At 44.0% G+C, this 24,412-nt stretch overlaps 1 protein-coding gene across 1 annotated transcript in view; it reads right to left on the reverse strand.

The window, feature by feature from the left end:
• The window catches only part of CCDC146 (coiled-coil domain containing 146), a 1,030,007-nt gene that overhangs the window by 370,271 nt on the left and 635,324 nt on the right, over nt 1-24,412 (reverse strand). The window contains exons 12-13 of the mRNA XM_085654014.1: nt 9,165-9,253; nt 8,907-9,071 (exon numbers count right to left, since the gene is read on the reverse strand). Of these exons, the coding sequence (XP_085510140.1) occupies nt 8,907-9,071; nt 9,165-9,253 (254 nt within the window). The remainder of the gene's footprint in view (nt 1-8,906; nt 9,072-9,164; nt 9,254-24,412) is intronic.

The raw sequence follows: 24,412 nt of genomic DNA on the forward strand, positions 1-24,412 counted from the left end.
GAATCCTTGTCGCATGTAAAAAGGAGTTGGGTGTCGTCAGCATACGACACTATTTTAACTCCATGCGACTCAACTAGACTAGCCAATGGGGACATGTACAGATTGAATAAAGTTGGACTAAGCACCAAGCCCTGAGGTACACCCACCTCCAGAGGGGGGGATTAAGGTGGAAAAAGGGAGAGCCCAAACAGTTTGTTGGCGCCCTGACAGAAAAGAGGCAAACCATTTGAGAACCGTCCCTCTAAAACCAGCCTCCTGGAGTCTCTTCAGGAGTCGGCTGTGAGGGACGGTATCAAAGGCTGCTGAATGATCTAACAATATCAGCATAGCCTTGCCGCCTTTATCCAAGACTTCCTTAATGGATTCCGAAATTTCCAGAAGTGCTGTTTCGGTGCTGAAATTAGGGCGAAACCCAGATTGGCTTCTACCCAAGCCTGACTGAATTGTCACCCAGGCAGCTTCCATGGGAAGACGTCTCGGTCTTAGACTTTGGGCCTACTTCTGGACTAGAACCCCCATCTCACGAGACATGCCCAATAAGAGCTCGAACTGACACCACCCTGCATAGTTACTTTGTTTACTGTTATTTAACTTTTTACTTCTTTGTTGTTTTTATTTTCCGCCTGTGGTATTCCCTCTCTGAGATGCATCATGAGACATCTATTTCCAAACGCTGTGACCCCCTCTCTCCTAGTTGACTGTATTCACATGTAAGACACACATAGCACTGGAACTTAGGTCCCTTCTTTAACTAAAAGCTACTAGCTGATTCTAACTGTAGACCTGAATTTAAAAAACCGTCTTGATGGTAAAACCATGCACTGGTCTGTAGCTCGAAAGTTAATAAAAGTTATATTCCGGTTCTGAGAAATAAATGAAAATCTGATGACCGTTTACAGATGTCCTACATGCTGAAAATGTACTGTTAAAAATAATTACTGTATGCTCAAATCGTAATAAAAATAGGTTATAAAAAAAAAAAAAAGTGGGCCGACGGACAGGCATGCCTCCCAACAATCAGTTTTCACTCTACCCATCCCTAATCGGGAGGAGTTTATAAACTAAGGTAGAGACAATGCTCACATTTGAATCATTCATAAGAGAAGAAGTATTAGTTCTTGTTACTTTTTTAAAACTCTTATAACATGAAAACTGGAGGCTGTGACAAGGTCATTTTACAGAAGCACTTTGCACCTACACACACAGTGGACAGCAAGAAAATTGAATCATCCCTTTAAATGAAGCAATACGAAATAGATGACACATCCAAAACATTGTCAGTTTGAACAAAATAAAGCGAGAAAACTCACATTTAGATTAAAGTCTGAATTTTAGTCCTAGTGCACGCATGCTAAGATAGAATAGTCATTACATACAAGTCATATACCTTAATTTAGCCTTTGACCTATGCTTCAGTTGATCCTGTTGTGTAAGAGTCAAAGGCCTCATTCAATATCACGGGATGGTATATAACATTCAAATATTATGGGATAGCTTTCTTGTTCTATGAAGCAAGCTACTATCTGTAACAGTAATTTCAAATGCCAACTTATGTTTAGCATTGTAACCTCCAAGAGACCTAGTCTGCAGTACAGTAAACTATGTCAATAAAAATAAGAAAGGCAGTGAAAGATCCGAAACCGGACTCCTGCCTCTCAAAGACAATGGTGAATGGCACTGTCACACTACACTATTCTAGGGTTGTTATTGTCATCAAGAACTCATGCAAATCTCCATCGTGCTTGAAGGATATTTGGAACTTACTCGTTCGCCTGTTATAGCTGCGGTACAGAAAAAAAGCACCCGGTTAAGTCCAATCTCAATACTAAGTGGATATGCTGTGAAATAAGAGTAATGTACATGATTTAATTGTTAGGAGGAATGACCTCCAATGTTTGTGGTTCCTGTTCTGTTTGCCCAAATAAAATAAACATTTAAAAAAAAGCAATAAGACAGGCAATATATTTTAATAAGTGGCCAGGTGTCTATGGGAAGTCTATAGAGTGTCCAGAATGAGCACCTAGATGTTCAAATTTTGAGAACATATTTGTGGGAGCCACTCAAAGTGAATATAATCTGCCATGAAAATACCAAATGACAAGACAGTTACATATTATCACTATACGACTGAAGCATGGCTAGCAAAGCCAAAATGGCGGATACGTTCTGAAGAGGCTCTATGCATCTTCCCCATTATCTGGACACTATTTTGGTCTGCAGTTACCATCAGATGCCCTGACCAGCTTCGCCTGCTTCCTAAACCAGTCCATTACCAGCGGATCCCGCCTTTGCACTGTTCGCCCTCTGGTGACTGCCTCTCTGCCGTGGAGCCTGATTGCGGCCTACACCCACATGGCGGCAGGATGATGCGAGCTGGGAAGACGGGTGCTCCTGGTGCTGCTGCAATATAATAGATCAGCAGGAGGCGGCCGGGAATGTTGGCTAACTGTGAGCCAGTGGGGGCAACCAAGTGGCCAAGCTGCTGGTTACTGAGGCTGGTTGAGCAGGGGTGGCGTGCCAATCGACTTGGCCCCAGAACAGAGGTGAGCCCATCTAGCGGGTAAGGAGGGCTGCAACTGCGGTGAGTGCGTAGGAGAGCGCTGCCAGCTGAGGTACCCCTCAAGTGAGCATGAGAGCTGCAGGGCCGTTGTCCTCCTGCCTGCCCTTTCCCTCCTTCTCTTTTCTCTCCTCCCACCCTGCTGCTGTGGTCACGGTGAGGCACCCAGAGGCCGTATCTGGCTTAGGACTACATACAGGGGGTGGAACGGGTTTTACTTGCCTTCTTTTCTATGCCTCCTCCCTAGCCCCGCTGTTGCTGAGGGCCCGGGGCCGTGTTGGGCATAGACTGAGCAGCTGGGAGGTGAGACGAGCGGTAGCCTGTGGCGCTTGAGCCCTTGGGGCCCCCCACGTACCAGCACCCCCGTGATCCCAGTGGAAACCTCAGGGACTACGGATCTCAGGTGCTACTTCAGGACATTGGAGGGGCCACCACTGATGCTGCTACCAGAGGCAGGGGCACAGGGTCGATTAGGACTATGGCTCCTGAAATGAGCGAATGGCCTGACACACGCCACCACAATTAGACTCTTCACTCCTGGGTCTCTTTGGTGAACCTCCCTGTTGCTAGTGCGGTGAGACTGAAGAGTGACTGGGGCCTGGGTTCTGCTGCCGCCTCTCGTCCCTCGGTGGGGCCATTTGTTGTTGGCCTGAACCTGGGGGTCACTTTAGATTCTGGTGACTGCATGCTAGATGGCCCGAGGTTGCTACAGTCAGTACCTAATGGTGTGTAGTGGCCTGGCTGCCTGGGTAGTGGATTAGGATTGGCGGCGGACAGAGGCCTCAATGAGCTTTGTCGCATCGCTGTTATCCTATAATGCCCCTCTGAATCTTGGAGCCCTGACAGGAGCTGCAGCTTCATGCCAACATCTCCCGACTCCCCTGTATTGCCATGGTAACAGAGTTCAGGGCCACATTCATGGTGCAAACTCCAGCGCTGCCTTTGCTTCCACCACCATAATCACATTTTTGGGCCATCCTGACCACTCTAAAACCTAGATCCTGTGGGACTGCTTCTGACACCATCCTATCGAGCCTGTGAATTCCCAGACCCGCGCGCCAACAATGGCCTGCCTCTGCTCAGTTGCTCAGGACACCCTGTCACGGCCGGCGATGACTCCATCCATGCCTGCCAAAGATGCCTCAACACTGGAGCCCTCTGACCGCTTTGTGTTGCTGGGTAAAAAAAACTAAACACTGTTCGAGCAGCCATTGAGTGTGGCCATTGAATGCTCTCGCTCATCATTGGAGGCTAAAATAGACTCTGTGGCTACAGACCTCACACTACTACACGCTAATCATCGTAAACTTGTGGATAGGGTGGCGATGGTGGAGTACACTCTTGCTGACCTGCAACCGAAAACACAATATATGCACTCTTCTGTGAAGGCGCTGCTGGAGAGAGTCAATCTCCTGAAACAGAGAGCTGAAGATGCTGAGAGAAGATGGAGGAGAAATAATTTTCATAAAGTGGGCCTCCCTCAGGCAGCAGAGGGCTGAAGCACTATGCATCATGTGGAGCAGTGGTTACAGGACTTGCTACCCCCACACGCCTTCTCACAATACTTCACTAATTAACCAGGGCACTAAGTCCTGGCATGAAAAGACCCCACCTGAATCCAATCCTCATCCAGTGGTGCTCCAGTTGCTGCATTTGCGTGGCTGCGATTTGATCCTACATGAGGACAGAAAACTTCCTGAGATCATGTAATGCTCTTTCTAGATTATACTATCACATTCCAACGACAAAGAAGTACCTTTCCGGCAGTGAAGAGGCGCCTCCTCGAATTGGAGCTGATGTACTTGATGCTGATCCTGCTGCACACCTGTGTGGTTACAAATGGTACCAAGCATTTGTTTGACTCACCTGATGAGGCTTGGCATTGACTAGAAACCTACGGCACTCATGCTGCTGGTGCATTGAGACCTGGCGTTGTTAGGGATCGGGCGCACGACAGAAGCTGCCGCCGTCACTCTGGATCGCGCCGGTCTCTGGCCCCAAAGTCCATACCTCATTTAGAGCAGATCATTAAGAAGCGACCTAGGGTGCTGCAACAGGATGCCACTCTCACAGACGAAACAAGAACTTTCGAGACCCGCAGATGACTTGCTTCGATCCGCCAGTCAATTCTGTCACCACCTGGCTCTCCCGGGCCGACTCCGGACCCCCTCCAGATGTGACTCCACAAACAGCTGATGACATTATTTGACCTGCTATCTGCCTTGTTTACTTTTCAACTATTACATGCAGCGTGATACATGATCACCCATTTTTCACCTTAGTTTCTTCTAACCTATGGGTGCCTGGCGAACTGGATTGTTGTGCCTCTTCTCATAATGGCATGTTTTAATCCTTTTAATCCACGTGCTTTTATCTCACAGGAGAAATTGGTGCAGATGGCCTACCTTATATTTACACGTTACTCTGTATAGACTCTTGCTATTGATTATATTTAGGGGATTAACTGCCTCTTGTGACTGAGCTGACTCCCCTCGCATAGAGTTTTTGATCGTTACCTAAATGTTAACTTCAGATTGGTTTGGGCGGGTGCTCAGCTGGCATACTGCACATATTGTATTCATTGTTCCTTTTTTTATTGTCATGCTTTCTCATTTCAGTTTTACACATGCTACATGGCCTTCCTGCTTTCACCCTTGCCGCCAGCAGGACACCACTATTGCCCGTACATGATGGTTTGATTCCGTTGCTTGTGCTTTGTCCCTCTCTCCCATACACCAGCACACATGACATCCATTAAAGTTCTAACTTGGAATGTCCACAGAATAGATACCCCCAAATGCAGATATGCCATTTATTCATACCTTAGAAGCCACTCTGTCCACATTGCTCTGCTGCAGGCATCCCAGTTGACACGTCCTGAAGTGGTTAAGCTGCAGCGTCGCTGGCACAGACAGATGTTCGCCACCAATTTCTCCTCCTATGCCCACAAGGTTTTGATCTGGGTACATCCGGGGACATTGTTTAAGCCCGATGAGACAGTCACTGACCCGGAGGTCAGATATGTCCTTGTGAAGGGCAGACTGGATGGCCAACACGTCTTGCTGGACAGAATATACTCCCCCAACACTGACCAAGTAAAATTCTTACATGCACTCTCCAGAGTTTTGTCACGTTGGAGCAGAGTACCATGGCTGTTGGGAGGTGATTTTAACTGCGTGTTGGACACCACCCTAGATTGTTCATTCCCTCCGCTGTCCCATAAGACTGCCTCCTCAAATGCCCAAGTGCTCAAGAACTGGTTGTATAGAATTGGGGATTGGTGGACCTCTGGCGTAGCCTCAACAAGACTGCTAGGGTGTACTCCTTTTATTCTGAGCCTCATTCTCTGAATGCCAGGACTGACAGGCTGATTGGTACACTAAACCTGGCTCCTTGTTTCACCTGTGTTGACTATCTGGGCCTCACCCACTCCAATCACAACCCCCGATAGTTAAAGCTTGAATGGGAAACTTGCACACCCCATCCCCATTAGTGATTACAATAGGTGGTGCTGGAGAACCTCTACTTCCATTCCTCTGTCACTATGATTGTTGAAGACTACTTTGATCTAAATGCAGACTCTGTTCCTGCAAGATACACAGAGTGGGATGCCTTTAAAGTGATGCTGAGGGGACATTGTGTGGGATTCTGTTGGAACATTCATCAGCAAAAGGACACTGACATCTTCCGTATAGAGCGTCGGCTCCTCCGCCTGGAGGGCATAGCGGTGACAGACCCGACCGGCGATCAAAGACTGGGGAGAGACCAGCGCAAGCGCACCGCTCTATTAGAGGGTTTACGGGGCCACAACTACACCGCTCACTCAACCAAGATTCATGTGGCTTCCAATAAGACTGGATCACTCCTAGCAACCCTGATCTGTCGAGACCAGCCCAGCAGTCCTATTGTAGCATTTCACTCTGCTGTCGGCCAAATGCTCTACACTCAGCGAGATATTAATGGCAAGTTAGTGTGCCATTACACCTCCCTCTATGAATCTGTTGCTGCGGAGATGTTACCTCATTCCTAAAGCTGTGCCCCAGCCTAGTATCACACCCGACCACAGGGTGAAATTTGATGACCTCATCACACCGTTTGAGATACAGACAGCTATATGGGCACTGGCGACAGGTAGGACCCCTGGCGCTGACGGCTTGCCAGAGGAATTCTATAAGGCCTACACCTCGTAGCTGATCCCTCCTCCTACACACACTATATGCAGAAGCAATGGAGACCTTTTGCCTCCAAGCCTCTCTCCTTGAAGCACTCCTTATTTCACTCCCTACACCGGGCAAAGACCCAGAAACCTTGGGTTTGTACCGCCCGCTGACGCTGTTGAATACAGACTACAAAATCCTGGCTCCACTGGTTACGAAGCTGGTACACCCAGACCAATATGGGGTTGTTCCGGCCCATACAAACTCAGTTAAACTGTGTTGGCTCTTTCCCATTATGGAAATCAAATGGCCTCATGCAGGCTGTCTGGTTCTTGACCTGGAAATGGCCTTCGATTCTTTAGAGTGTCCCTTTTTATTTGCGGTGCTGCCCTATATGGTTTTGGAGACAGATTTCGGAGACTCATCTTCTCACTGTATACACTATTGCTGACCAGACTGAAGACTGGCGTAGCACTCCATAAGCTTTGTCAGCCTATATACAGTCTATGGGGGTCCCAACTTTGAGCAATATTAATTAGCATAGAAACTTCAATTGGTGTTGAGATGGCTCGCTGCTTTACAATTAGCGGATACTGCCATGCTGCTGCTGGCCTGTACCTTGGTCAGCATCTCTCAGCTGTTCCACCCTTGTGCCTGAACGCTACCGACCAGGCCAGTGCTTTTATTAGTGGCAAATCGCTGCTTTAGAAGAAGCCTCTACCTTACGCATCAGACTACACCATATGCACCTGCTTTGGCACTCTTGGGCACACCGGGCGGTCAATGCGACACCACTGAGGCAGAGCTGACCACTTGGACTGCGGAAGGGGTCCAGACGATGGGTGATCTCTATAGAGACAGTGAACTTCTGTCATATGAGCTGCTGATGGAGGAGGAATGGTCTCACTCCTGGTCAGTTCCTTCTACACACGTCACTAATAAGGGCATTAGGGCAGAGATAGGGAGACATTCGGGCAGAGAAAGGGAGACATGACCCGTGAGACCCCTAAGCATCTAACTATACAGTATTCACATGTCATGAGCCAATGCAGGTACTTAGTGCCTCTGCGCTCCCACATGCTCCCGCACTCCCACACGCCCCCCACACGGCTACACCGCTCATATCCCTTAATGCACAATGGGAGGCTGACCTTTCCAGTTCCTGTATGGATAGGGTGTAGTCTACCATATTGGAGGGTCCTACTCGCATAACTCACAATGCCTGCTTGCGCTTGATTCAGCTGTACATCGAGCACAGGGCCTACCTCACTCCTGCCAACATCAACAATTACTTTCACTGTACATGTAGATGGAATTCACCTGACCCTCCACACCTCACAGCCTGGATGCGTTTGCTTATCAACTGGGTACAAGCAGAGAGTGTTGCATTACATAGGGAGGATGCCATGGGCTCCATAAAATATCCATTGGCCAGTAGCTGGGATGCGGTCATGCCTGACCTCCACACGGATAAACCAGACGCTCCCCCATTGGCTGAAGCCTAACTGCTAAGCGATGACTAATCAGGAGGCGATGCACCGGAAATGATGCTCTCCGTCGTCGTTTCCATTGGCGGGCTCGATGTTGGCGATGTGCCCCTTGTCCGATAATGGCCTGACTGATGGGGTACCTTGGAGCAGTTACGAGTGATTTACTTAGCAACTAGATGGGACATGTGATTCGTTGACGTGGTGGGTTGGGGAACTAGGGCTGGCATGATCATTACTACTGACATTCTTTCTTCACACACGTTCTCATTGTTTTTGATCGAAACCCTTAACTGTTTATTTCGGTCATTGTGTATTATTGTTTGTTGCACACAGTACATGCTAATTCGATGTAATTTTCAGCCATTTTGCAGTACCACTTTGTATGATTCATCTATACGCCTCCTGTCAGACTGCCGTCCATTACCACTACAGGTACTCAAAGTGATATTTGTTTTCAGTTTCTATTCAACATTGCCAACAATGTAATTTGTCACGTTGCTATTGCTATCGCAAAGTAATAACATGCCATTATTAACTAAAGTCAACATTGTAAACTGTTCTTGAAATTTTTGTAACGGTAACCATAAAAAATCCAGCAAACCGATTCAAACAATAAAATCACTATACGAATGAAGAATTAGTTAATATTTAAGAATAATTTACAAGATGCTAACAGAAAATAAGTACCATGTTAAAACTCACCTATCTTTGTTTAAAGCAATGGTTCTCAAGATTTCTATCTCATTTCCAAGAATTTTAATTTTCTCCCGCATTTCAGATGCTTTTTGACTAGCAGTTTGAATAAGACCAACATATTTATTTCGTTCACTGCGAATAATATTATACATTTCGGCAAATTCTTTCAACCTGAAAAACATAAGCATTTTATTTTGCAAAATACTGAGCAATGTGTTACCATCATTAAATCAGAGGTGCAGTCGTGAATGCCCAAATGTTTACCTTTTTTGGAGCTCCAGGTTTTTCCTTTGATGTTCTGCTAAGATAACATCTTTTCCTTTTATCGCTTGCTTCACTTCGACAATCCTCAGCTGTTTTAAAGAGAAAATGATATTGGTTGGAAAGAGGTATAGGCTGCCAAATCCTACCATTATCCCAGAGAAATAATTACTTTCGAATTGTCGTAGTTCAGGATAACTTAATTCAAAAGGAGGCTTCTCCTTTGAAATGCATTTATCATTAGTGAACAGAAGGAAAAATAAAGAAATAACTAACTCCATAGATATTACACTAACATTCAGTAAACAAAAAAGCACAAAGACAAACTAGTGAACTGATAACATAGTCTGTTATTTAATCTAAACACTGTGAATAGTTACATCATGTACAAAACTAAGTTTCACTGACTGATATATTGAGTTCAAGAACAGGACAGGCTTCTTCCTACATATTAGGTAGTTTTTGGTAATACTGGAACTTAAAATGTTTATAGTTTGTGAAACACTTCGCCTATCTAGAAACCCTTGCTGCTTAATAGGCAGCACTTCTTTGCAATAATCTATCTAGGACTCTTAAAGTTTACATACCCCAACTTGAATTCTGCCCAATGTAGCAGGGCAAACAGCATCAATGGACATGTTCTAATAATAGGACTTATGAGCCTTATGAATTGTGCTAAGGCCCCAAAAATAATATTAGGATGACCAAAATTAGTTCAATGAAATAGTTTGAGCACTTGTAAGGCAGCTGTTACAGAAGGGCATGCAGTTCCTTTATCTTCTTTATTGCGGTTTTCAACAGTAATGGCATGTTTGGTCTACAGAGCATGTCATACATAAAAAGAGGGTAAAACATCTAATCGTGGATCAAGGAATCCAGGGGTATGTGCTAGCAAAGCAGCTCAGGGCCACAATAAATACACGTATTAGGCAATGGGGGCATCCTCAAACACTGCACCGAAATTGGAAAGGGACACAATTTCCTACAAGTAATAGTAGAAGAAATGTGAGCTTCACGGTTCAACACATTTTCTGCTGAATATTTAGACAGAAATAATTTCAAACTTTGCAACTCAATGGGACAGAAAACAACGATCATGGACAATTTCCATGAGAAAACAGAGGGCGGAATCTTCAACAGTATGGACCTCAAACAGTAGGAAAGTCAGGACCATTATAACAAAGAGGGAGGGTGGAAGGTGAAATTCCCAGCCAGGAACAAGAGGATGTGCAGGCACTGCAGCTCAAAGAGCTGGGTTCCAAGGATCATTTGGAAAAGGTGAAGTTCAGTCAAAGGAAATTTGGTGAGATTTAGCAGGGCAGGACAGGAGCTCAGACAATTGAGATGTCTTTGGGGAGGAGGCAACGAAAATTGCCAAGACATCCAAAAGGCGTGTAAACAAACAATACAGTAAAGATAGTGAGTGGACAATAGAATATATTCAAGAAACAAGACCTCTCATAGAAACTAAAGCGTTGCGAAAAAATAAGAAGCATTAGCAAAGCCAATAGGTCTGGCCATTTTTAGTCATATTACTTCTTCTCTCATTATGGAGTTTGTGCGTCGTCTTGTGGCTAGGTGAGTGGGTGAATGTGAGAATAAGTAAAAGGTTGGAGAAATTTTCGAGCGCATGAATGGAAGAATGAGTGTATGACAGAGTGCATGGCTAAGCAATTCTGTCAGTAGTTGAATGAGTGCCTGGATGGACAGTTAAATTAATGTTTAGTGAATTAATGATTAATGAGTGCATGGATGGGCGCAGACAGGTTACAACAATCTTCCATGTTGAGGCATCAGAGATTAGTAAAGTTTTTAATTTTACCAGGTAAATATCCTCTAAACAGAGCTTGTCAAACTGTGGGATAGGTCTCCCGTAGAGGAAGGCATAAGTTGATGTCAGGGGCGTGCCAGGTTCAGACCAAGAGAAGCCTTTAGTATGCTATTGGGGAATGCAGACAATTAGAATGCTGAAAAAATGCTGTGATTTAAGTGAAAGAAAGCAAAGTGGCCTAGAGTCACTCTTTAATGGTCCATCAATTACGTCTTTTGTCGGCACCACCTATTGCAACAACAAGCGGGCACGATCCTGTATTCGCCGTCTACCCCACTTGAGTGGTGCTTGTGGCTGCCACCATGTAAGGAAAGGGGGGTTACACAGGGACTTAATACTCTGGGCATACAGACAGTGGGAAAGTTGTTTGAAGATGGTGTGGCCAAAGCATGGGAGGACTTTACACCTCTTGAACCAGAACCCACCACACTGACCAAATTTCAATTCCACAGAATACGACACATGCTGCGGATTACTCTAGGAGACGAATACCTCGAACCCCCAGAACTTCTAGCCTTAACACACCATACGGGCGAAATCCCCTAAACGAATCGTATCTACAATTTATAATTCATCAGTGTCATATAGAGCGAACCATTACACCAAGGTCCGTTTGGCATGGCAGCGAGACTTGAACATAGAAATAGCTGAAACTATGTGGACCTATTGCTGCACCAGCACCCAACGCATCTCACTTAATGGGCAGCATAGACTTGTACACTTTAAATACCTTAATTGGGTATATTACACCCAGAGAGACTGCATAGATACGGATTATGGGAAGACTCAACCTGTGATCGCTGTGCAGCACACTTAGCGGATTTCCTCCATTTAGCCTGGACCTGCCCTGGTATCTCTGCTTTTTGGGTTTCAATCTTCAAAGAACTTGGACAAATTACTAAGCTAACCTTGGGCCCTGGTCCAGCGTTGGCCTTATTGGGCTACTCTAAATCAATACCAAAGGAAGTCCATCATCTGGTAGATATGGGACTGTTGATGGCCAAACGTAGGGTGGCTATCAACTGGTCTCGTGGTCCCGTCCCTAAGATCACACAGTGGACACGTGACATGACATATTGTAGTACACAGATAGAACTTTTCAGCGACTTACTCCCCCCACGTAACAGACCTAAAAACTTCTGTGAGACATATAAAACTTATCTATGCACCACAGCTAGTGTAGTTACTGTGACACCTGATTGAACACAGGACAAGATCATTCAGTTACTTACATCAGCCGATAACAATGCTGCTGATGCAATTATTCACACCCCAGCTAGTTACGACATCATGTCGACTTAACTGACAGGTACGCAAGTGTCACAGATGTGCCTCGGAAGATGTTTAATTCTAAGTCATGATGTATAGATGATTAATCAGACTACAATGGTTACCTACTGTCTTCATTCTGGATAATGTGTGAAATGTACAATGTACTCCTGTAATCTTGAGTCTCACTGTTGGCTGTTCTAAGAAAACCAATAAAATAAAAAAAAAATTAAAAAACAACGTCTTTTGTCAGTCATATCCTACCCAGGAGTCGGTGACAAATAACAAATAACCGTCAAAGCCTTCTCCCCAGTTTCTGATCTAGGATCACACTGTGAGCACTTTTGGGTAAACCAGATTGCCAATAAAGTGTTAGCAGACTTATCTGAGTGTGTTTTTAAAAGGGATAACTGAATTTAAGCGAAATGTTAAATATATTGACAGCTTTTTAGTGGCCCCATTTCTTGTGACGCACCTTCAGATAGTCTTGTAGTTTCACATTTAACAATGCCCGGATGGGCTCAAACATTCCAGGATGGAAAGTGCTTTTGGCTTTAATGCCATTAGTGTAATGTGGCAAAAAAGCAAGAACATTTGATGTCAACATGTGTTTGCATGTGGGATTTATGTAACAAACAAATCACACAGGACATTGCTTTCATTATTTTTTAATACTTCCAACTACACTGTGATCTAATTTGAAATGTTGGCTTGCTTACTATGTTATGCCCTATCTGTATTTAGTGTGAAAAAATAAAAAAATACTATTGAAAAATAGTTTTGTTTGCATTTGTTAGAAGGTGTTCCCTTAGGCCCAATTATTGTTTTAGCTTGCTTGCAGTATTTGACATTTGATAGAAGAACTGTAAAAAAGAAATAAGTCACATTCGGAGGGCCAGAATATATATATTATTTTTACATAGGCAAGTGGGAAATGTAGCATTTTTATACCAAGGCAAGTAGGAAGCCATCATAAACTGTAAATCGTGAACCACACAATAACTCAGATACCACCAATGATCTATGTGGTAGCAAGAGTTGTTGACTTATTGCTGATACAACACAGCTCTTCATAAATACACTTGCATCCACATAGTGCTTGCAACATTGCTGTGCCTAATGTGTATGAAATAAGTTTGCACTGCTGTAGTCCCCCTTAAATCTATCATCCTGTACATTAGGTTTTGCTAGGGAAAATCGCACTGATTTTATATGTAGCGACGTTGGTTCCTTGACAATTACCTGTGCTGGGTTTTTGTTGGGCCCTTGCCCTCCTTTTACCTATGATTTTCTGGTGCTTTGTGTGGTTAAGTAACTTTGCAGTCTACTTACAATCTGACTATGCATGAAAAGACTCACAAGGTGCACAACGCAAAAGGCCAACATTATTGAAAGCAGTGCAAAATAAACTAACAATCTGAAAGTAGATACAAAAATTCCCGAAATGGGTGGCTTATTTAACATGCTTACTTAAATAGTATTGAATGTGCTAAGGTATTGAACGACAGCATGGCTTGTACTTTTCGCACTGTTGTGCACTCAGGCTATTATTATTATGGCATTTATTGCTCAGACACACAGTAAGGCCTTGAAATAAATTTCCTTGCGTCTGCGATAAATAAGCCCTTAATAACTACATGAGCTAGCAGATCCTGCCTTGAAGGTATCGATAAAAAGAAACAAACAGTTGAACTGTCGCACATGTGGATCACAACTGTATTCAGCTCATTAAGCATATACAACACAAAATATTTACACAAAAAAACAGTGCTTCACTACCTGTTGAGAACAAGAGAGGATGCCAGCTAAGGGGAAATAAAGTTAGTGATGTTTGCTTTAGGTTTACCTGTGCAGCAAATGTATATTTTATATATTTTCATCTCATGATGAAATATAACTTTGTGTCTTGGCAGACCCACACTTTTTTTTTTTTACATCTTTCTCACACCCCTTCTATGACTCCAGCCCTGCGATGGAGTGTGCTGAACAGTGTATGTTGTTTGAAAAGTAGTTATCCTTGCTCTATATATATGTTGCTTGAGCATTTATTGTTAATTGTGATACGTAATAGATAAGTGCAAACGCTCAGATTGATATCCAAAGGTATTATTCCATATTGAAAAAGTTCAAGGACTTCAGGCATCTACCTGAAACTTCTGCAAGTTAGTACAATGATATAATGTTAATATGTGAGGTACTATGTCATTTGTAACCTGGAAATGTTTTTTCAGTGTGTTTGTCGGTTGGGATTCTAGCATCTGATCAGGCATATGAAGAAGGAGGAAAAACTATCAATAATACCTGTGCAGGTATTAAGTCTTGCATCAGTCCTCATGTACAGTACCATGAATTCCACAAAGGCTCTCTCTATCTAGCGATTCTACTATTTTGTGGAATCTTGCTTCAGATTGCTTCAGAGAACAAGATTTGGTGGACTGTTATAGATAACAAGGTAATCCCGGTGTAGCACCTTCAGCCTGAACTGCACTTGATTGAGGCAGGATCCATCACGTTCAAAGCGGTGTTGTGAGTGCACCACCTACATCATACAAAATCCCTACGACTGGCTGCAGAAGAGGGCATGAAAGTTAATTATTTTTCTTTTCTGTATCTCCATTACTGATGCTGGCATTATTCGGGTAACTATATCCTTTTATCATTTAAATCTGAAGTGGGGGGAGGAAGAAGCGGAGGTTCATTCAGCTTCCAATGAAGGGGGAAATGAACCACATTTATCTGTGTGCCAGAGTCTCAAGGAAGATACTTCTGGAGACCCTCAACTACACATTCACAGGTCTCAGTGTATATTATCTCTAGTTATATGAATTGGTGGATAGTGTCCTCATCGGGTCTATCACTTGAGTGTCCTGTTCTCCAAGTGAATTAACAGCTTCTACCAGGAGGGAGACTGTCTGGGTATTGACAGTGGTATATCACTTAAAATGATCTGATATCCTGTGAGGAATATTTTAAGATGATGAAACTGGATGGAGAAAAGGTTAAAAACGGGTCGCTGTATATGTGGAAAAGTTACTAGACCAAAAAACCTTTGGATTAGGTTGACATGTTTCAGCCAGTATGTGCCCTAACTGGTCTAATGCCCTTTGTTAGGACCGTATTGAGGAAGACCTAGATTATAGCGTACTTCACTGGTAATATTGATGAGTATGTTTACTCACCAGTCTTTGTCTTGGAGCTCACTTTGCTCGAGATGAGAGGAGGTTATACACAGCTTTCGGCCCATAATTAGGAGAAAATCAAAAGAAAAAGAAAACATAATAACCTAATGCAATGCATCTTTACATAGTATAAATGATTCCCTGTGCACCGAGTGTGATGGTCGTGAATGTCTACTGAGACGGTTTCTAGTGACATTTATTCATTAATATATAATATGGTGTGAACTAAATCAAAAAAAGAATATAATTTATCTTTGGATGATGGTGTAAGCTATGAGGAGAAAGTACATTTACATATACTGAAATTAAAAAGGTTAACTGTGCACAGTGACATGTTACAAATATACATTAAGGTGGGCGAACGACCATCGCAACGCATGCGTTACATCACATGCGTTTACGTCGCGTGCCGTCACAATGCACGCGACGTTACAACACGTGCGTTCACTACGCACGTCATTACATTGCAGGCGCCATTACATTATTCAATTTGAAGGGATCCACACTAATTTTTCACAAGTGCTCGATTTAGTGTACACAAAAACATATTTAATTATTGCTGTCACTAAGGAATAGTAGACATAATAAAAATAATTACTTCAGTCTGTGAATATGGCTCTTTATGCTTTTGCGTAAAGCTGTTATATTGATGCCCACGTTCTAAAAAAAACACATATATTGAGTATTGTACTTAGTGTAAGGTTTTTGGTGAGCGACCGGGAACCTATGTTTTTTTATTAGAAAAACCCCATGTGTGCAGAGATTAGAGGAAAGTTTTACAAATAAGGCAGTGGTTGGGATAGCTCGACAAGCATGTTATTACCACCACGTTTTGCAAGTTTGCATCTCTGTAAAACAAGCATTGAAAATGCAGTAGGTCCCGCCTGTGATTAAGTTAAAGCCATTGGCTTTGCTAAGGGTATTGTATAGCAAAGCAAATGGCTTTAACTTAATGAAAGGCGAGACCTATTGCATTTTTAACAAAAAGTGCTGTCCTGTTGCCCCAGGCAATGAGTTGGGCCGGGAGATGAACTTGTTGCTTGTGATTTAGGTTAAGTAGAAATTCCCAAATCCCCAAGTCATGTGGATCTAGCGGGCATCACTTGAAAACAGGCAAACAAATGATTCTGTCACATACTCATGGTCAAGGTCTGTAATGAAAGGTCTCAGATCTCCCCTGGACCAAGGTATGTACCGTCACTTTCCCAGGGAGAGAATATCAGTTCCAAACTTATGGAATATAACATATACACAGCACTTCCTAAGGTGGGCAAACTTTCAACACTCCCCCAAAGGCAAGGCAAGAAAACAATATATACACAGCACTTCTCTAGAGCGAAATATACTTTGCACATCACTTGCCAGGAGTAGAACAACTTCCTATAACCCAATTGCCTGCTAGAAGGGAATTCACCCATCCTTCTACAACAGAATACTTGGCCAAGAAGAGTCCACACCTCCTGCTACAAGGTAAAGACGAATTGGTATATCTGGGATGTATTTATTAGTAAATAGCACCACACGGTAAGCCAAATGCACCTATCATAGCAGACTCTAACATATCAATAGTATGATTGAAACACAATCAAGGCAAACATATATGTACCCCTCTTCAGCCAGGATAGCTTGATTACAGTGGCATGGAGAGCACGGGACCCACGTCTGGGCATACCCTTCCCACTCAGGGTGACAAATGCAAAAACAACAGTAGATGGACAGAATGCAGAACAATGTCATACATTCACCCCAGTCCAGAGATCTGGGCCTAAATCCATCGTTTCAGACAGCTGTCAGCAGACTCCGAAGTCAGTCGCACTAGTGGCCATAAATACGTAACTGAGCCGCCACTCGCCAAAAAATGGACAACGTGCCAAACTCCTACTGATCACAAACAGTGGCGAAGACAGTGCGTCAGGGGCCCTAGGGCACGGAAGAAAATGGCCCGTAGCGGTTGTATGAATTATAAAATACAGGAATAATCAGGGTTCATTGGGCCCCTCAGGACACTGGCCCCAGGGCACTGCCACTGCACCTGCTGCACGAAAGGAAGCTACGCCCAGGGTCACAATGGAGGAGAGGATGTGGCGCAGCTGCCAGAGCTGCCGATCCGAGCTCCAGTCACGGCGTCAGCGCAGCATCCTGCCATGCTGGGCAAATCACTCAATCCCCGTACCCATGGACAGCGCCTGAATACCCCCACGGGTGGCAAGCCGAGCTAAATAAACTAAAACAATATAATTAAATACACCATCTCAGAGCCTCACCATGGCAATTTCTAAGAGGCATAGATTCCCCGAGCTGTTGTCTTATGTTTTCTAATTGCATTGCTGACACAATTTCTTGAGATCTAATTGAAAACACAAAGCTATGCAATAAATAGTCTTACCAGTTACCGCAAAACTGTGTTTCTTCTTCCATATTCAGCTGCGTTTAAGGTTTGTTCTGCCTCCTCTCGCCGGTTTCTCTTTCTTTTACTCGGGATGAGAAATGAAACCGAAACACCCATGCAAGTTCAGATGGCTCCTCCCAGACTATGCCAAGAGCGTGAGAAGGAAACCTTGAGCTGTATTTAGGTGATTGTCGGTTCCGGTCGAATCTATGTGCGATGTAATCGACACCTAAAAAATTGTCAACACATACAGAAATCACAAGATGCAACAGGCCTCGGGAGGTGCCCGATTATTCACCATTTCTCGCTTTGGACCTGCAGGTTAGGCAGCGTCTTCTCCCCCATTATGAAGTCAGACTCAGAGTACACAAGGTTAGCTGTGCAAACTGTTGTAGAGGTTAAGGAGTGGAAATCGTTTAGGTAGACATCAGGCACATTTGGATAGGATACTACCGCTTCCAACTGAAATCATAAGTGTATTTGGCAGTAAATGAACGCCTCCCTCTGTGCTCGTTAGCTCGCGCTTGTTCACGAGGCCTGAGAGAAGGTAGAGTGCACGCGCCGGTGATGGCATGCGCCTCTTCCTCACGCCTCTCCACAGACACAGGCAGCGGCAGGCAAAGCGGAGAAGGCACTTTTCAATAGTAATTAATTTCACTCCATTTCAGCGACCCCCGAGGAATCGTGTCTGCTCAGGATCACGGACTCCAGCAAGTGCATCAATCATGAGGGAAGCGGGGGCTCAGCAAAGGCGATTTACAACAAGCACGGTCCCGAAAGTGAAAGGAGGACCGCGCTGCAGCCAAAGCTTGCTGATCTCTTTTCTTTATAGAGCCATGTGTTTCTAACACATGGCCCAATAAAGATAAGAAACTGCTTTGCGACAGACACAAAGCAGGCCACTGAGTCCGGCTCAGAGGCCAAAGAGCGTCCACCAAAAACCCTAATTTCCAATGGCAGGCCACCGTTTACCGTAAACGGTGGCGCCAGCCAATGGAAATAAGGGGCAGGGCTTAAAGACCTTCTCTGAAAGTACTCATTAGCAATAAATCACGCTGAGTGAGCTGCGCGTGTGCGCAGGTACGCTAGGCGAGACCTAAAAAGGGGGTGCATGACACGTGGCAGCTTGATGTGTTGTTCCTGTTGTCTGTTAGGGGGATCATTAAGGCACTAGGTAGCCAGACTTTCAACATTTTCATCATGAGCACAAACATGCTCAAGTGCCTGTTTCTGAAAATATTCAGAAGGATGAGTTTACTTGAAATATTTATTTCTAAGTTATGCCTTTAGATGTTCAGGTGGCTGTTTCTTAGGTTCGCTGGAAGTTTCTACGTAAGTTCTAAGCCATTGTTTCAACAAAGCACATTTGAAGGGGAAATTGGTTTCCTGTAATGTACAGAGGCTCATGTTTACCAGGGGTTATAATAAAGAATCTATACTGAGTCATTGTGTCGAGGCAAAGAAGTCCAGAGTGAACATACAAAAAGTGTTGATAAGAGTCCCATAGATTTCATTAATCAATCAATCATTTGTAGAGCGCACTATATACCCGCGAGGGTCTCAAGGTCCTGGGAGGTGGGGGCGAGGGGCCGCTACTGGTCAAACAGCCAGGTCTTGAGTAGCCTCCTGAAGGTCACCAGGTCTTGGGTCTGTCGTAGGCTCAGTGGGAGGGTGTTCCAAGTCTTGGCGGTGAGGTGGGAGGAGGATCTTCCTCCGGTCGCTGTTCTCCAGATGCGAGGGATGGTGGCGAGTGCGAGGTCGGCGGAGCAGAGCTGGCGGTTGGAAATGTAGAAGGAAAGTCGTCTCTTGAGGTAGGCTGGGCCGGTCTTGTGGAGTGCCTTGTGTGCGTGGATGAGGAGCTTGAAGGATATCCTCTTGTTGACGGGGAGCCAGTGCAGGTTTCTCAGGTGGGGAGTGATGTGGCTGTGGCGTGGTACGTCGAGGATCAGTCGTGCAGAGGCGTTTTGGATGCGTTGCAGTCGTTTGGTGAGCTTGGTCGGGGCTCCCGCGTAGATGGCGTTTCCGTAGTCGAGTCTGCTGCCGACAAGGGCCTGGGTGACTGTTCTTCTTGTGACTGTCGGGATCCATGCGGAGGGTGTTAAAGCAGGAGGAGGAGACGGCGCTGATTGAGGAGTTAACTCTAAATGAATATTGAGTGATTGACAAATTTCGTATTAGAAGGGGTCTCATTCTGATTGGGTACTGAACATTAGTATTAAATGTGCTCTTGTTGGTTAAATGCCAACCAGGGGATATTATCATTTAGCCCTTTGTCAAAGATCTTGAGGCGGTAAACCTCACTCTGTTCCTTTTTTAAATTTTTAACTGTTCTCCATGTCCTTGCTGGTGCCATCTAGTGTTTCTGGGATCATCCACTTTAGGTCATTGGCTGTGTGTTGCAAAGAGAGGAAGTGGTTACTCATCCGTGTGGTAATATTCTTATTGCTTATTGTTCCTGTGCTCTCCAATCCTAGTCTTAACTTTTCTGCAGATCATGCCAATGTATCTTAATTTACAGCGACAGGTGATCATGTGTGGTGTTGCAGTTTGTATGTCGTCTTAAGGTCCTTTTGAGATTTTCGTCAAGTTGTAAGACTTTTGTCGCCTTTGTTAAATGGCATACCGAACACCTGTCTGTTCGGAAATGTCCTACCATTGGTTGCAGGCCCCATGTAGTTAGGACTGTGTTTGTCTTGGCCTCTGTGGTTATGGATCATGTATGGACTATTAGGTCGCTGATGTTACTACTACTTTTGTGGGCAAATCTGGGTTTGGCCCAGTGTAAATTGCAGGATGTTGTTATACTCTAGTGTTTATTAACTGATTTCATTCATCGGGTTCGAGGCAGTTCTGTAAGTTGTCACAGGTGAGGATGTCATTCTCCATGGTTTTTACTGTTGGTTCTAGAAGGTTTCCCCGATTTTGGTTCCTGGCTCTCTGTTGACATTTATAGATGATGTGTAGAGGGTAATCTCTATATTGTAGCTTTTCTTTGCTTGTCTTTTATAATCTAGTATTTCACTGCAATTGCGGCAAATGTGCAAGAACTGGCAATAGGGTACATTTTCCATCAGTGGTCGTGGGTGGGAATTGGTAAATGAGAGAAGACAGTTCTTGGAAGAGCGTTTGTAAAAAGTTTGAGTTTTGAGACTGTGCCTTCGGCATAAATGGTGACATACAAGAAGTCTGATGTAGTAGAATGTGATGCATGTGTTAATTTGAAGCACTAGTCACGATTGTTAAGCCATTTGACGTCAGACATCACAAAGATCACAAGGATGTCATCTATGAATCTCTTCCAGAAAAGTATCTGGGTTTTGAAAGGGGTTTGAGCTGTGCAAGAGTATATGTCTTCACAAGAGCCAACGTAAAGTCCTGCCAGACTGGGGGCGATAGTTCTCTCCATTGATGTTCGTGGGTCTGGAGGGAGAACTGGTCCTCAAACTCAAAAAGTTCTCTGTCAATGCTATTTTTCCCCATTCAAAAATGAAGGGGTGTGTTGAAGGGCCAGTTTTCTTTTAGAAGAATTTCCTAAATGTTTTGCAGAGTGGCCTCCTGCGGCAGACTAGTTAACAGGTTTCAATGTCTGAGTCTACCAATATGCTGATACTCTGGGCATGTGTGTGTCCTTTAAGATGGTTCAAGAGGTCTCTTGTGTCCTTCAAGTATGTTGTGGTTTTCTAAACCAGTGGTCTAAGAAAATAATCCACAAATCGTGACATAGGTTCAAGAATTAAGCTGATGCCGGACACAATGGGGCGGCCTGGGGGTGGTGATTTGTTTTTGTGCACATTAGGCAGCAAATAGAAGTAAGGTGTTCTGGGTGTATATGCTGGAGCCAACTCCAATCATCTTCCTGAGGCTTCAAAGGAATGGTGCACATAATGTTAAAATATTTCAAATGTGTTTGACCTGAAATGGGGTGCAACTGTAGTTCCCTTTAAAATGCTTTGAACTACTTCTTTTCCTGGCCTGTTTTATGTTGAGGATCTAATACCAAAGGGTATTTTTTTCTACCCTTTTTGCTCAAATGTATTCCACATTTTGCTAGTAGATTTTTTTTTATTATAACAGGATTGATCATTCTGTAATTTTCCCTGTTACTTGTGGGGCTTCCTTTTGCAGACTAATCGAACTTTGCACAAACGGGACACTAAGAATATTCCGGGAAGTTAGAACTGACAAAGCTGGAATGTGATGGAGGTGGCAGAGAATATTACAGCGTTTGAGAATGTCCCCAGTCCCTCTGAATGAGAATTCTTGAGAGAAAATCAGGATGTTGGAATCGGTTTCTTCTGTTTCTTTCCCTGAGAATCAACAATTATTCATGTGCTGGCCGGTCTCTCTACAGTATCACTATTATAGATCCCTGGCATTTTCAAATTTGCTGGTAAATTTATGACAATATGGCCAGAGTGTTCTAATCTGGCCTCTATTTCAGTAACACTTTCATTTTGTTTGGTGAGTGCACACTGTGGGGCACTATTGTAACCTGGATGTGCCGGCCTCTTTCTAAGGCTAATTGTAGCATGGAAATGATTACTGTTCTGAGTGCTAAAAGGACAGGTCGGTTAGCTGACACAATGTATTCACTGCAAAGTTGATTACATCCTTTGATAAGGCATTGTTCTGACTATCACTCTTCTGTCATGAGCAGTGGCTAGACTGTCAAAATCCAATTCTGTTTGTGGTGATAGACATCCCATTGAGGTGTTTTCAAGGTGCAGGATATTAGTACCTTCTGGGTTGATTAGTGACAATTCTTCAGCTGATGTGCTACCTGAAGAACTAAAACCAGAGGAGACAGGGTCACTTAATGCAACCGACATTTTGACTTCTTCGTGGACAGATTTGGTTAAAAAAATTGGATAGACTTGCTTAACTGTAGTTAATCTGAATGCAACTGTCTTCTGCCTGAGTGATTTAGCAGGTATCTTTAGTGTTTTCTTTTCCTTTCTACTAAGTGGGCATGTAGATGGATTATCATCCGGAATGGCATGGGAACTGCTAGCCTGACTGAAATGACTCAGAGCAGCATTAACAGTGTCACTTTCCCCTCTATCATTACCTGTTGTGCTAATGGAGGTATCTGATTTCACACTTTGAGAGATTGTTTGAGCCAATGTTCATGGGGGCATTGGACTCTTTCTCCCTTATCGCACAGGAGACCCAGTGAAGATGTGTCTGATAGCATTCTAAGCTTGATGGTGTTATAAGTTGTTGTGTTTCGGTAGAGAGCTTAGTTTGTCGATAATTGGGGTGCAACTACAAAAGGAAGAGTTAGATGTAGTGGAAGATAGTAAGAAGGATTAAATGTGTTCCATCTTATGTTGCAGAGAGACAATTTTACTGTCCAAATTGGTGACACAGGTGTGGAGAGATTGTAGAAGGTCAGCTTGAAGTTCCAATTTATGTGATTGCTAATTCAGTGCCTGAATTGCTGTCTGTGGTGTTGTATTGATTCAACTAAGAGAACTGGTCCTTATTCTTGGCTGGGAATCAGAGGAATTAGTGATTGAGACTTGATTACTCGATGACACACTAGTCACTAAGTTAGCCAGGCTTATACTAACTTATGCTAACTTAGCAATGTATGCAGTGAATCCATAACCTCACTACACCCTCCCCTTGGTAAGTCCATCGCATATAGTCATAGGACGAACACAGAGTCCATCGAATTTAGAGAGATGTGAGAAAAACAGGAAAAGATTTCACTTGGGCTTGTAAATATGTGCCCCAAAAAAAAAATTCATATATAAAAAAATAGGCAAATATGAACACCAGCCATTTTAATCCATCAGAGTTTACGAGGAGTAGACAGCAACAGCTTCCAACAGGAAATCATTGTCATCGGTAGAAAACATAGAAGCCATCCAGTTTAGCAAGCAGAACGAGCATTCGTGATCTTCCCAGGCGGGTGCACCTAGCACCATCATAGGATAACTTGCATTATATTCAATGTAGCTACGTTGTAGGAAATCCTGCGCTGCCGCACACATATCCCATTGTGCCAATACTCCAAGCGCAGCCACGCATGCCATAAAACCAACCCCTGAGCATTTTTGCTCATGGGCCACTAAGGGACTCATCAACAGGTCGTAATCCGGGTCGGGTGATGAAGTATTGGAGAGGCAGAGATCCAACGCTCATTCAAAGGAGCAGTCCAAGCATGAAAATACGGTTGCACGCAAGTGTAGTATGCAAAGCAGAAAGATAGTCTATAAGCCACGCTGAGGGTAGCCAGTGGCAACGTGCCATAGCATTCAAGCATCTGGTCGCGCAGCAATTGTAACCGGTCTTGGTAATGTAGGAGCACAAGCGGTGCATCCATTGCGTAGCAGGCAAATCAATAGAAGGTCACCAGCGGCTATGGTAAGCAGCAGTGGTAATCACCCAAAGACGCTGGAAAAATAAAATTAATAAAGGCTGGTATTACACCAAATATAGTCTGAAACGAAGTCACAAAGCCAGAGCCCACAACTTTTAAAAAAATGCACCAGGCCATGTGTATCAGACGCATTGAAGATACAATAAATTAGTTCACCAAAATGTTGTGGGAGCTTTGTATTTAAAAGGGCTTGAA

Source organism: Triturus cristatus, chromosome 4_1 (genome assembly GCF_964204655.1).
Source record: "Triturus cristatus chromosome 4_1, aTriCri1.1, whole genome shotgun sequence".
Taxonomy (NCBI): Eukaryota; Metazoa; Chordata; class Amphibia; order Caudata; family Salamandridae; genus Triturus; species Triturus cristatus.